Source organism: Trematomus bernacchii, unplaced genomic scaffold (genome assembly GCF_902827165.1).
Source record: "Trematomus bernacchii unplaced genomic scaffold, fTreBer1.1, whole genome shotgun sequence".
Lineage (NCBI taxonomy): Eukaryota > Metazoa > Chordata > Actinopteri > Perciformes > Nototheniidae > Trematomus > Trematomus bernacchii.
This window is the reverse complement of record NW_022988043.1, coordinates 9,386,572-9,401,053: the sequence shown is the minus strand read 5'-3', so window position 1 is coordinate 9,401,053 and position 14,482 is coordinate 9,386,572. Positions and strand designations below refer to the sequence as shown.

Below are 14,482 nucleotides of genomic sequence, written 5' to 3'. Positions count from 1 at the left end.
TCCTTCAGACATGTGTTTTAGCAACATAACCTCAAGGGGTCAATACTCTTTCATAAAGTTTTGTTAATAAAATGAATTGGCAAAGTGTGGTCAGAGGTTGGGAGATACTGGAAATCCGTATCAAAACATAAAATATTCGAATGGTGAGGGCCATGTTTGGACAAGAGTCATCTGCCATACAGTACAGCAGGGGAGCCTTTAATTATTTGAGAAAAGTCTTTGGGAATTTAATTTGTGATGAAAAATCAACTAATGTTCAGGAGTCTCAACAGCACAGTTTGCATTCTAAGTGCACATTGTGTAAAACAATTATCACATAGATTGTTTTTTTTAAATAGGTGGCACCAGCACCTTTTATGGAAGTACAGCAGATAATTGATTACATTTTCAGGAAACATAATATTTCTGTGCTTTATAAGGATAATTTTTTCTATTAGACTTTTCTGTAATTGATTTTGATTGTTTAAGTGTATGCTCATTTTAAGACTTTCAATATTCATATTTGAACACATGTACTATTAGGACAGTGGGACTTGGATACAGAGCTCGGAGTGAGGAAAAGTCATACATAGATTGTTCTTCTAAACACATGCCTAGTGAGATTTTATTTTATTTATTTTTTATGAGAAACAAATAATTGTGATATGTTCCTAATATCCCCATTATTTAAATTATGTTATAACAAAAATCCAAAATTAATATAGCCTACATATGCATCAATTTGAAACACTGGGTCTGCATCTGCAGCATTGATGTGGACACTTGAATAGCTTTAAAAGGTTATTATATCTCAGCTAATGATGACAAAAAGAGGGAAATGAATCAGACAGCAAATAAATCCAATTTCTAATTACCGCTGCACATCTGCCTAATTTATTACTGTTTCATACGTGAGCAATACACCAGGAGGACACATGAAAGCCATGCATACCCTCAAAACAAACAGAAGGACAAATGTGACTTCACTAATCTCTTTAAAATGTTAAATATGATGCAGTTGACCTTAATGAATAATGAAATATTAATAAACATGTGTCTCTGGATCCAGAATCTTATCGTGTTATCTGCTTTACAGACGCTCAGATATGAAACATACAAATCAACAATAGGAACTCATTATTAAAGTTAGTTAAAAGATGAAAAAAAAGATAAATAGTTTGTGTCTGCATGTTAAGGATAAGTACAGCCATGTTAAGATAACACATCTGCTAAAATAACTTAAGCATTTGCTAATTGAGCATTATTTAGTATTGTTCACATTTGATAGTACATTCTTAACCTCAAATATTAAATAAGGATGTGCTGAATTGTCTTTTTTCTACAAATAAGATTTCCCGGTGAGACAAATGTTCTTTTTAGAGAAGCAGGTGTTTTGCATTCATGCTCCACCTCAGATGCATTCCCCTTTCTCTTCCAATTTCTGTCATATTTACACATGTCCAATAACCCATGACACAGTTCCTCCTGTCCCTGCACGAAAACACACGCAGCTCTTTTAAAACACTTAAGAGGCTCTCGGCATCGCATAACCGGTGATGTGGATGTCAAACTTCCTGACTTTTATCCCCTCATCACGCCTCAACTGATTTGGTTCATCCGTAGTGTTAGCCCACCTTCCTCACACTTGCTCAAACACCCAGGTTCAATTTCAGCAAGAAATGTAAACAATTGAGTTACTTTCAAACCAGTGATTTTAAGTTGAGTTTGAGGACTACAAGCAGATAAATGATGATGAATGACCCATTTATACTGCAGATTAGAGCTAATTCATTCTTTTCAGATTTGACACGGTTAAGTGTTATAAGAGATAAGCATTACAGAACAAAGGTTTGCAGAGTCCAGCTGGTACAAGATGCATGGATACACTTTAGATTGCTTCTTTCATCACTTTATTGATGACTCAGTTTGTGTGTTAAGCCCTTTTTAAAATCATGCAACTATTAGTTCGTTTCAAACCAGTGACCAGAAGTGGGAAGTAACCAAGTAGATTTACTCAAGTACTGTACTTAAGTACAATGTTGAGATATTTGTATTTTACCTGAGGATTTCCATGTTATGCTACTTTGTACTTTTACTCCACTACATTTCAGTTCCACCTGGAGTAAATTCACAAGCTACCCGGTATACAAATGGCACGTTTCCACTACACGGCCTCGCTCGGCCCCGCTCGGTATGGCTGGGCCTCGTTAGGACTGGCTCACTTTATGGCGCATTCCCATTACAGTTTAGGAACTGGGGCAGTATCTATAGTAACGCAGTCATTCAACTAGCTGCACCTTTACCAGCTTAGATAACACTTTAATGCATCAATAATTATAATCAAAACATACCATATATATTATTCTGAAATGTTTGTATTTCACTGTTGGTACTTTAAGTATATTTTGATGCTAATACTTTTGTACTTTTACTTGAGTTACATTTTGAATGCAGGACTTTCACTTGTAACAGAGTATTCCTACACTCTGAGCACTTACAGTAAGTACAAGATCTGAGTACTTCTCCAACCTGTGCCAGTGGCATATTTGATTGGGTTGCAGTATAAAAGTGGGGACTTTAGTAATGTGTAAATTCATTGCTAGGATACGTCTATAGCAGCTTCAATCGACAGCAGTAAACAGTGTAGATAGGAAGTGACTGTAGCATAACAAGCTGTAGTATCACTTCAAAATGTTACAGCATTAGGAGGCTAAATTATATATGTTCAACTTAACTGCTAACCTTTTGTGAGTGTATGGATGACATTACATGCTTTGAGAAATATGAATCAGAGCTGGTAGTAATGCTATTCATACAGCCATGTATTAGTGATTTGTGATTACCGTATGTGTTCTGAAATGCAATTAAAACCATTTTACATTCTTACTAAGCAGCTCAGATGCAACAACGTATTCATATTGTTTCAAAGGTCAATTAAAAACTCAAACCAAAATCTGAATTGTTTCACCAAAGGTATATTTTAATGGAAGTAAATATAATAGACTAATGATATTTCCTCTATTATGCTAAATAACCCTCCTAATGCTCATATACTGTATGATAATTGACCGTGAGTGAAAAGCAGCTCTCAGAGAAGCCATCAGTACGAGCCTTCATTCCAGGATCTGTGCGTTCTGGGGAGACCGTGTCCTGAATACTCAATAGCTTCAGCATAATGTGGAATGATTGTGTTATGTGCACAACCTCAACAACATTTTCTTCTCCAAAGATCTATCATATTATCTTGCAGTGGCGTTTAAACTCATGATTATCTGTTTTCCAGTTCACGTGTCAAAGTATTAGCTGATGCTGCACTCTCATGTTGATCTTTTTAATTCTTTAACAAACACAGATTTGAAATGTATGTCTGACTTAATATATAAGGATTTTTACTGTATTATTTATGTTTTTCTTTATGCACAAAATGCCTCTAATGCATTTCTTTCCAAGCAAAGAATGTGGTTCTTTCTAGATTGGCTATAAGCAAATTCTTCTGTGCAATACCCCTTTCAGTCCCCTGCGAGAAAACATACATTGTGTGTGCGTGAGAGTCAAAAGCATCTCCTGCTTTTGACTCGCACGCACACAAACACACAGAAAAAGTAGTGGGAGGATGTGGTGGCACAAACTTTCCCTTCTTTTGCTTACATGAGGTCACTCGACCATCAGGCTTGACAGTTATTGATGTGTGCATATGTTAAAATAATGATATCATCCGAGAAAAACAACAAATGAGACCCAATGTTTGATACATTATTTTAATTTGCCCTATTTCGTTTTATAAAAACAGAGCAATACTTACTCACATAAGCACACAATAATTGTTATTTACAAAACTGAATAGTGACACAATGGTAATGTTGTGGATGTTGATATTTCACAATTTCCACGGGTAAACTCAATGAAAATGTCAGGTGTCATTGTTCGGCTCTCATCCCCTGCTGCTCGGCTGCGGCCCGGGCTGCTAACTTCTCCCGTTTCTCCTGCTCAGCCTGCGCCCTCAGCTCCTTCTCTCTCTGGATCAGCTGCTTCCTCTCTGCCTCCCAGGCCGGCAAGTTGCTCTCGTACAGCTCCAGGTCGGGTTTCTCCGCAGCAGCCATGTTCTGCTGGGCCAGAGCGGTCCCTGCAGCGAGAAACGAGGCAGAGTCCACTTTGCCCTCAGACTCCAACTGGCTACACAGCTCCTGAAGAGGCAGGCAAACAAAAACTATGTTAAAGAACCCAACAGTGACCTCAAAACCAGGTTATTTGATACGTACCAAAAAGAGACAGATTAGCTGGAGTCATAGTATGAGAAAAACATCAAGGTCTGGATGTTCTGATAAGGAATTTTGAGTCAACATGTAATTATTGGCTGGCTCTGTTATATTAAAGGGCCAATCAAGCCAATGATTAAACACAAACCTGAAACGCAGTGAACCAAACCACTTAGTTCAGCACATGATGAAGACCTGGGTTTCTGTAAATGTTTTTTTGGAGTATGTTTAACACAAGTGTAGTTATGGCGTACCAGTAACGGACCGCACTTATTGGCTGGTATCAGATTTGTTTTTTTCAGCCAATGTTTTCACACTGTGCCACTGGACAACAGGTGGTGGTGACAGATCCTTACACACATCAATGTGCCAACAAAGGCAGGAAAGGAGAAATGTGCAAGCTTCTTAACATTGACAAAAATCCTTTAGGAGGAGGAAAATGTATTCAACACATTTGGTCAGGACATGCCCAATAAATGCACTGAAGGACAAATTATGCGGCTTTCACACCAGCGCTTTTCCCTTTCTAGCTCCTAGCGAGAGCTTTTCTGGTTCAGCTCCGGTTTCCCTTTTCAGCTCCCGCTCTGTTCACACTGCCCAGAGCTGCCGCTGCTGCGTCATGACGTCACAGTTTACGTCGCTGATTTTCTCCCACAACAACAACGGGCCGGGGACTGCGTCGGGTCGATGATCGTGTTGCTTTTAATCATACGAAGCCAGATTAAATTAAATAACGACTTCTCCAACCTTATACTTTTCTCCAGAGTGCCGTGGTTCATTGTTTATTAATGTGTTTCAGCGGCATTTACCGACCGCTGCAGTGCTGGCTGCACTTCCACAGGAGTTTATTCTCCCGTTAGCTCCGGGTTAGCTCACACGGCTCTAAAGTATTCACTGTCTGACTGTCACACAAGCAGCTGATACATATCCCCAGTTCCCCTTAAGTGAATGTGTGTCAGTCTGAATTGACGCTATTTGGCATCACAACGCTGTTATGAAAGTTTCTCTGGTATAACATGGGTGATGTTAGCATAGCAACCGAAGCTAAACTGACTACTTGCTAAGCCGTTTTCTACAGGCACATTTTACCGGCGTATTTTTCATTATGATTCTACTTGTGATAGTCGGACATGACAACCTGTGCAGCCCATGTATCTCCACAATGATCAATAACAGCGAATGGATGGTCAAAGTAAGGTTTCCTGCACGCCTCGACGTAAGAGACGCCGCGTCATAGCTCCGAAGCTCTTGCCTCTGGACTGACAATTTTTTGGAGCTGGAAGTGAACCGCATTCCGGAGCTATGACGCGCCGCCGCTGCGGTGTGAACAGGAAAAAGCGCCGGTGTGAAAGGGGCATCAGATATATTTTTGGAAGTAAAACTAAATAGTAGTTTAATAATAGAGCTTGTAGTGTGGTAATAACACAAGGGCATCTTCTGAAATAAAATATTTCAGTCATTGACCAGAAAAAAACCAACAAATCCATCTCAGTCCTCAAATAGACATACAAAGCTGGATTCAGCAAAAATGTTGAGTGAATTTATATTGGGCTATGTTATAAGTAAGAAGTGAATCTGTAATGGACTGGTGTTCTTGGTGAATTTGATCAAAAAAGCCTCTGTGTTTGTTTGTCTGTGTTTACTGACTCGCCCCAACAACGATAGCTGAGGTTAATTCAGTTGCTCCAAACAAAAGTACACCCGCTGTACACAACAAACACCCACCTTGAATCTGCTGACATATTGAGGGAGCTTAGCCTTCTCCGCCTCATCTTCTTCATCGACGGGGTTTTCTTTCTTTACCTCCTCTCCTGCTGACTCCTCTCCAAAGGACTCGCTTTCTGAGGAAGAAGACGGTTCCTGCAGCAGGTCGTTCATGTAGTCCAGCTGAAAATAAGTAAAAAAACTAACATTGAGTATGCAGAAAAAATATAGTTTTAAATGATTACGTGTACAAAATCAATAAAGAGTAGAACTGCTGAAAGAGGTGTTACTGCGTGTACGTTATCTGATTTATATTTAAACATTTTTTAATGAAAGGAACATATTTTCTAAGATTCATTTCAAGGACAGACACGCAAAGACCTCACCTCTTAGAAGTAAGATTGACTGTCACCTGAGGCGGCAGTCACCAGCATTTTCATTTGAGATGTAATATTTCCTCTGTCCTGCAGCGTTATCTGCTCTGTCTACATTATTGCTGTGCTGCCGTCTGACACAAGCTGTTTAGTTCCTGTCGCAGTGATTCTCACAGACATCCTCTGTGCTGCAGGCCAGCCACAATCTCATTACACATGGACAAATCTGGAGTATTGAACTGGACAGCACAGGCCAGCTACACCCCAGTGTGTGTTGTTGCAAATATGTAACAATAACAACAAAATGACCGCATGTGTGTTTTATCTCAGCAGATAGAGACTGTCTGTGTCACACACCCCACCTGGAGAGTAACAACAGTCTCTACTGAGCCCGTTTGTGATGATGTGTTCTGTGACAACACTGAATCATATTTTAAAACAAGTTTTTTCTCCAGAACAGTCTTAAAGTTGAATTTGACATCAAACCCACAGTCAGTGGAGAAGATTGACACCGCAGACTTGAATAAGGAGCAAACTGTTCGGTTAGAAAAGAGAAAAACCTGCCTCTTCCAAGGCTTTTGTTTCCCGTTTTCATTTGTTATGAGATAGGATATAATTGAGGATGCACCTAACCAACGTATTCTTCTAAAAACATTTACACATTTTCTCGATCCTTACTGAGTCTTTGGACAGCTTGACGTCCCCAGAAGCAGCAGCCACTCCCTCCATGACAGCCAGCGCCCGGCTCAGATACCCTCGCTCCCAGGAGAGAGGCATCCCTTTGAACAAGGCATGAATGCCCTTTGACATCTCCACCTTACCTGGATTGGAAAGAAGGAGAAGAACAAATGAGACAAACTGCATAAAGAAAGAACACTGAGTGAATCACATGAAATACAACAGAGTGGGTGAAGAAACCCAAATACACACCCAGCAGAGCGTTGCCCAGCAGCTGAGCGCTGAGGCCAACAGAGTTTTCCTGCTTCCTCCCACAGAGGAGCAGCGACGCTCCCAACATCCTCTCCTCTGACACCTGCACACAGCGAGGAACAAGGGTAAGCGATAGTAATGGGGAGCAGATTTGTGATGCTTTAACATTTATGCTAATAAAAGAGCTTTTTTCCATTACAATGCATTGCAATTAAAATCGTTGCCTTTAGTGTGGCGCCAAAATGAATGTAGAGTACTGTATTTACAAACATAACATTATTTTGGGATCATGTTTTTGCATGTTGCCGTCGTTTCACTCACAGTGAGTTGTGGTCTGGTTGCTAGGTAACTGGCCAGGGCATACAGAGACAGGATCTGAGTGGAGGAAAGGTCGAAGGCCTCCTGTAGCATCACCTCTTCAACCACAGAGCACGCACCTGTAATTACCACAAATACATAGTCCTTTCTACACCCTCTTATTAAATCTTGTTATGAGGAAAATAACAATGAAAACAATTCAAAACAATTGTCGATATTACAAAGATTTCTTCCTTCTAATCGTATAAGTCAGCAGAGCAAGTCCTTTCATTACATTCGGTCTTTACATCAAAAGCATGTTTTCTTAACTCTTTGCTATTTCTGTTCACCCTGTTTTTCAAGTTAAAAGGATAAGTCTGGTGAAAATATATTTTCTTATTGTCAAACAATGTTTTGAAAAGACAACATTTAGTTAAAATATTAAAAATCTAAAGAATTTATTTTAATGAATGCACATTTATTTAAATCACAAAAGTTATGTGAATATTCATCTAATTGAACTTCTGGTTGGGCAACAATAAGGGAACATGTGATCGTAGCATGGCATTTATAATGGTTTCTCAATGATTCATTTTAAGAACTTTATAGTCTCCTTATGGGTCCACACAGATCTGCCATTAGTATTGAAGTTTCATTTCAGGTTTTTCTATGCACAGAAATGAAAATGAGGTTCCAAATAGGTGGATGGGAACCAACTCACCATCTTTTAATAGTTTTGGGACAAAAATTAAGTTGAGAGGAATAAAATCTATCAGATTTTAGTTTCTCAGGCAGAATGGGTCAACAGGTTCAATATATTGAAGGTTTTAGTCTATTTATGGGATTTCCTGACAATACAAAATATAATATTGCTAGATTAATAATCTAATGTAAAACAACATTAGATTTGATTAGCAATACTGAAGTTATACAGTATAAATTTACCATGCAACTGAAAACACTGGAATACCATCTATGCGCTATCACTTTGTGCCAAATATGAAGTATTGTTTATCATCTACTGTTATTACAGAAAACATAACCAGGCTTCCCCTTCACCACTGTCTTTTACAAACAAGGAAAGAAATGTTTGTAATCCGATGTTAGTGGTTTGATAGACAGTCTGTTTCCACTCCTGGAAATATCCAAAGACAACAGGAATGTGTCTGCAGAGATTGTATTTTATTATAGTCTGCCTGGCCCTGTTTTTCCAGATGATTTTTCAGAAACATGTTTTAAAAAAAAGCCTTACTTTTAAAGTCTCCGTCCTTAATGTAAGAATCTATGAGCAGGTTAAACGTGAAGTCATCTGGGAATATTCCATACTGGACCTGCACACACAAGATATTTTGCATTATTATGAGCATTGACCGTTTACCTCGTGAAAAAAAAGACCGTAATACAACAGCACAACTGCTGATTCCTATTGCATCAAAGTCTCACAGTAACACGACACCAATCACAACATCAGAGGCTCTACTGTCCGAGCACACTCTGTTCTACCTCGCTCCAAAACACTACTTTGGAAAATTCAGTGATTCCCTGAGTCTACAACTCACTAATGAACAGTACACATGCTGGGCTGAAATGTCAAACAGTTTGAAAGTGCATCTGGGTGGTCAAGTTAGGATCTGTGATTGCTCTGACTGTCTGATAACTGCAGCTGTCAGACCCCATTTCCTTTATTACTAAAAAGATGGATCCCTTTTGCATTGAACAAAGAGAATTGTGAGTTGATTTAATTGAGGGATGATAACGTGTTGTTTACCTTGTTTTTAAGTGTGTGCAGGGCCTTCTCTCTGACTCCGTATTTTAGACACTGCCTTATCCAACTGTGAATGGTCCAGTCTCTCAGGTACCAACAGTTTGGACTGTGACGAAACCTGGGGAAAAAATGACAACACATAACGTTTTTATATATATCCATTAAACTTTGGCTCTAATAACAGGCAAGACATATTTTTTGGGAAGATGTGAAGAAGAGTAGAGATTAAATGTGATCATATTTGAATTTCACAAGACATTATTTTGGTTGCTTGGTTTGCAAAGAGCAAACTGAACACTCAAAGAAATGTCAGAGTTTATAACCAAAAAACAAGAGTCCGAAACACATGTGGGACAGTAGAATCCATTGATGAAAATAACTATTTTCTAGTTTTCCTAAATGCAAAAGGTGGTTATTTGATTCGTACCTGATTATTAAAATGAATATGCTGTGAACAAGGGTGTGATTGGGGAATTTACTAAATCTTATTATCACAGGACTGGGTGCAGATTCCAGAGGAAGGAGTTAACAGGAAAAGTCTGGCGTTGCCCCGAACAAAGAAAAGCATGTGACAAAACATAAACTGAAAACAGACAACTCATTCCAAGAAAAACACACAAAACCAACTAAGCAGCAGGAATCTGACACAGAAACTGATGCAGAAAGAGTAAACATGATCCTTCTTACTTGTAAAGGTAGTACTCTGCTTGGTTCACTTCCTCTTGAGATGAAATAGTGTCAACAAACTGAAACAGAAAATTCAAATGTGTGTTAAAAGATGTTGTATCTACTGTTATCAGATTCACAAATATTTGTTTATTTATAGTGATCAGTGGCAGGACAAACAATTAAATAGAGAGGATCTAAATCTTACCCGAGACACAGTCAGAGAGCTAACTGGAAGATTTCTGTCGTATGTCCTGTCCATATTGTTGGCAAGTAGAGCTGTAAGTTATAAAAACAGAAACACAGGACTTTAAAACAGTTCATGTACAGTAGCACATTTGAGCCAGTTAATACTACCTATTTAAACAATAAAAAAAAAAACATGTATTGATTTTAATTTAATAAAGCCATGGCCGACAATCTAATTTTGTTTTAACTATTGAACAATTACCATGCAACATGAGGCTGTAGCATTACACTGCCCTCATGTGGTGACCAAGTGCACAGACAACAAGATGTTGATGTCCTACATGCAGCAATAAAACAATGTCCTCGTTCTTTTGACATGAAATCTATTGATGATGATAGGGCTAGGTGTCAATACAGATGTTATTATAATAGTTAAGTTTCACAAATCCAAAATATATTTGACCAAATTATAATTCAAGTCAGGAATATTTTTAATCGAAAAAAGAAAATACAACTAAGAATTAGACAAGGCACTCAAAGTCAACTCTTGGCACTCAACAGCTTTTGATACTTAGTGCATTTTAGTCAGTAGGTTTGAGGCTCGATGTATTGTTATTGTACAACACAATGCAGTTATGTCCTATTTAGCTTCTTTTTTTTTTAATGGAATGGTGGAGTGTAAAGAATGAGTTTAGCAGTCTTTCTGCTTGAGGAAAGAAGCTGATTTGTAGCCTGAAGGTACGAAAGCAGATCATTCTGTATCTCTGTCGAGACCACAGCACAGTGGACAGGATGTGGCCTGGGGTGGGTATTGTCCTTTAATGATGATAGTTTTAGAATGTATTTATTTGGTTGATAACTACTTTTGAAAGGTGCAATAAGAATCAAGGTATTATTATTATTATGCTTCACAGAGAAAACTACATAATATACAATCAGGGCCCTGATTGCAAAATGTCTGAGAAAGAGACTAAAATATGCCATGTGTGATGTGATTCTTGTTCTATTTAAAGGGGGGGGGGGGGGGGGAAGTGTTTGCATCTCCAAACGCTACAACAGATGTTATTCCTGCTATATTGTGCTGACTGTTGAGCCACGTTCAGGGTTAAACTGTTGAATATTGATAATCTGCACACAGATCACTGTGACAATATGTCTTCCCTACAAAATTCCCACAAATCCTGACCCACGTTAGCAGACTTGAGTTATTATTGGCTGGACTGTTCATTGAATATAGTATGTGAATATATTAGTATCAGTTGTATCTCTTACCCAGGTTGAGAGGCTCTTTCTCCCTGGCCTCCCACACTTTGGTGTCTGTGTAAGCTGCTGAGAGCAACCATCTCCTGGCTGCGAAGACACACGGTCAGTCAGGTCATATAGATACAAACACTACACATTTATAAGCTCGTTAACAATTACAAAACATTAACACACGTGTGCTGTTTAGCAGGTTCATGTAACGTTAGCTACAGTTAGCTTGCAACATCAACTGGGGACATTTAGCTCCAAAACATCAAAATAATGAAAAGTAAACAACAAAGGTGTAACAGATAAACAAACCAATGCGATAATGTAAACTGTGATTGTATCCATGGCTTTATATTAGATCAGTTTACCTGAAAAAGACGGGGATAAACATTTAACTTTGACAGCCGCAGTCACACATCGCTTCCACACGGAGGCTGCCATCTTTGGACGAAACCACCACTTAACCCGGGATGGGGGACGACCGGGGACGACACAAGAGGGTTGTACCAAAAGTGCTAACAAAAGGGTAATAGCCTATTGTTTTTAAATATTTTTCTCGATCAATACATATTGTAATTATAACAAAGGTATTTAGATAATGGAGTACAATAACAACGTTAATTTGTATTCGTTTTTAGAAAAAATGTCATCCTCAGTAGATCACCCATAAAGTCGTTGGCTTCGGGGAATAATAGAGACTCTGTTGCAGGGATGTGCTCTCAAATTAAAATATTGGGGGAATCTCTTGAAATTAAAAATGTATTAATTTGAAAAAAATGCAGAACACTTAAGAAGTACCCATGTTGTGACAAAAGAGGGCGCTGTTTACATAAAGAGGAGAGGAGTTAGATCCACTGAAGTAGAGAGGGAGCAGTTTCACTCTGCCCAGTGGACCTGCAAATAAAACCGTACAAAGTAAAAGTGTTTGTTACTTATACATTTTGGATGCTTCCTTATGTTTGATAGGACATCAGATTTATTTATTTAAAAGGAAAAACAACCATACAATCATACAACCCCTGGAATAGTAACACACTATTGGATAACTGACTTTAACTGTGTATTTATTAGTACATGTACAGCACAACACATTTGTCCTCTCACCTCTATTTCACTGTTATTGTTTTTAAGAAGGACAGCCCTCAGCTATTATTACAGTAAGCTGTCTTGGCTGTGGGTCAAAGGAGGTGACAGGTTGATACTGGGGCGGGACAGTTTTGTTAAACAAAACGTGGAAGAATTTTAGCACCATCTCGTTCTCTCATTCACCATCAAAACAGGAAGCTCTTCCCTGAGCTGCACTATAGAGAACTCACAGGAAACATTTCCAGACACACAGGTGGGGATACAAATATCTTTTGAGGAATAAACTGACTATTTTTACGAGTGTTTTTTCACTGCTGTGTCCTCGTTGTTTGCAATCGTTTTAGCCGATTCAAAGGGTGTAGTCAATTTCCATCAAAAGAGTCATCATAAACCTCTTACCATACTATTCACTTCATTTAAAGTGACGTTTGTTTATGGATATGATTCAGGGATATAAAGAATTCAGAAGTTTTTGTTTTCAGTATATATCAGTTACAAACATTATCTCCTATCCTTTTAATTTCACAGTCATAGCTTCGCAACATTACAAAATATCACATTTATGTCTAAAAGGGAATTCATTTGATGTTTATCTTTGAATTAGTTGGTAAATAAGACATGCAATAATGTGAAAGATGCTTAGTTTTGCCATACAAAGTCTAAAACATAAAGTAACTCCATATACAGTGTATTAATCACGGAAAACAGCAAATACTCTAAAATGATGAGCTGGTTACAGCAAATATTTGGTAATTTAGTTTGATAAAGGACTGAACAGATCAGTTGAAGAATGTTTTAAAACATACAGAAAACAAGCAAGAATGTTTTTGGAAGCACGGGAAAATAACTTGATACATTTACTTGAGTACATGAAAGTAATTAATGTTGCTTGTACTCTACTTAAGTATTTCTTGTATTTTTTGCCAGCCCATATTACTTGATACATTTACACATCATTCAATATTTCACCAAAAAGACAAAGGTTAGGGTCCTTTTTTCATTAGTCCTCTCATGACCTCTCAGATTTATCCTGTGTCCCGGCCCCTGGACTGAGTTTCACTGGGGTTAAAATACCAAAGTATTTAAAAAAACTTCAAGACTAACTCAACCTCAGCCAACTGCTTAGCAATTGATGCATTTTGAATACCAATCTAATAATCAAATGTATTAATATTTACATTTAATGAATTAATATGTTTACTGATAAGACTTTTATACATAATGTACTTCTACTCAACTAAACTCTGAAATGTGCGGCCTGAACATTCGAGTTATCTGCTGTAGGAAAGTACTAGATAACATTATATTCATATAAATTGAGGGTATAAGTTTCCAAAGCAGAACAATGAATCGTCTCATACCACACTACTCATTTTCCCATCACATCACTATCGACCTGTTCTGGGTAATCTTTGCATTCTCATGATCGCTCAAGTTTCAGTTCATTAAACTCACATGAAGGATAGAGTTACCATATGAAACATCGTCTTTCATGAAGTCTCTGAAGTGTGGTCAGCCATAAATGTTGTTCCTCAGAGATTACTCAGTATGATGCTACTGAAAGAAGCTCTATCTAAGAGACAAACAGTAAATCCTCTCTCCGTTGTAGGGATTGAAACGTGTAGGTGAGGAAAGGAAAGGAGAGGAGGATGTGAGAACTTCCTCAAACTGTTTGCAGTTTCACCTTTTTGAACATGGTGGTGGTCACTGGTAGAAATAGAGAAGCTGCTGTTCTGCATTTCATCTGACAAGAAATGACTTGTGTTTACCTGAACTGGCACCTCAGAGTGAGGTACAATGTGTGACTACATCTAAGTGAGCTTAATGTTACATTGAAACCCAGTAAATTATATTTTAAATAACCCTTTACTAGATAACTTTATAATATATGAGATAAATGTAAGATATCCCACAGAATGCACTGAATGTTAATGTATATTATCCTACTAAAACCTTTTTTTCCCAAGAGTTTTTCTTATTTTTTG

General features: G+C 38.0%; 1 protein-coding gene across 1 annotated transcript; it reads right to left on the bottom strand.

Moving 5' to 3' along the window:
- Window positions 1–3,727: 3,727 nt before the first annotated feature.
- mrps27 (mitochondrial ribosomal protein S27) lies at window positions 3,728–14,046 on the bottom strand. The gene is made up of 12 exons (XM_034118686.1): window positions 13,953–14,046; window positions 11,780–12,305; window positions 11,433–11,510; window positions 10,180–10,250; window positions 9,993–10,051; window positions 9,309–9,423; window positions 8,793–8,871; window positions 7,565–7,680; window positions 7,244–7,346; window positions 6,992–7,134; window positions 5,961–6,122; window positions 3,728–4,163 (listed from the first exon to the last, which is right to left on the bottom strand). The coding sequence occupies exons 2-12, from the start codon at window positions 11,850–11,852 to the stop codon at window positions 3,897–3,899; spliced, it is 1,266 nt and encodes a 421-aa protein (XP_033974577.1). The 5' UTR covers window positions 11,853–12,305; window positions 13,953–14,046; the 3' UTR covers window positions 3,728–3,896.
- Window positions 14,047–14,482: the final 436 nt, after the last annotated feature.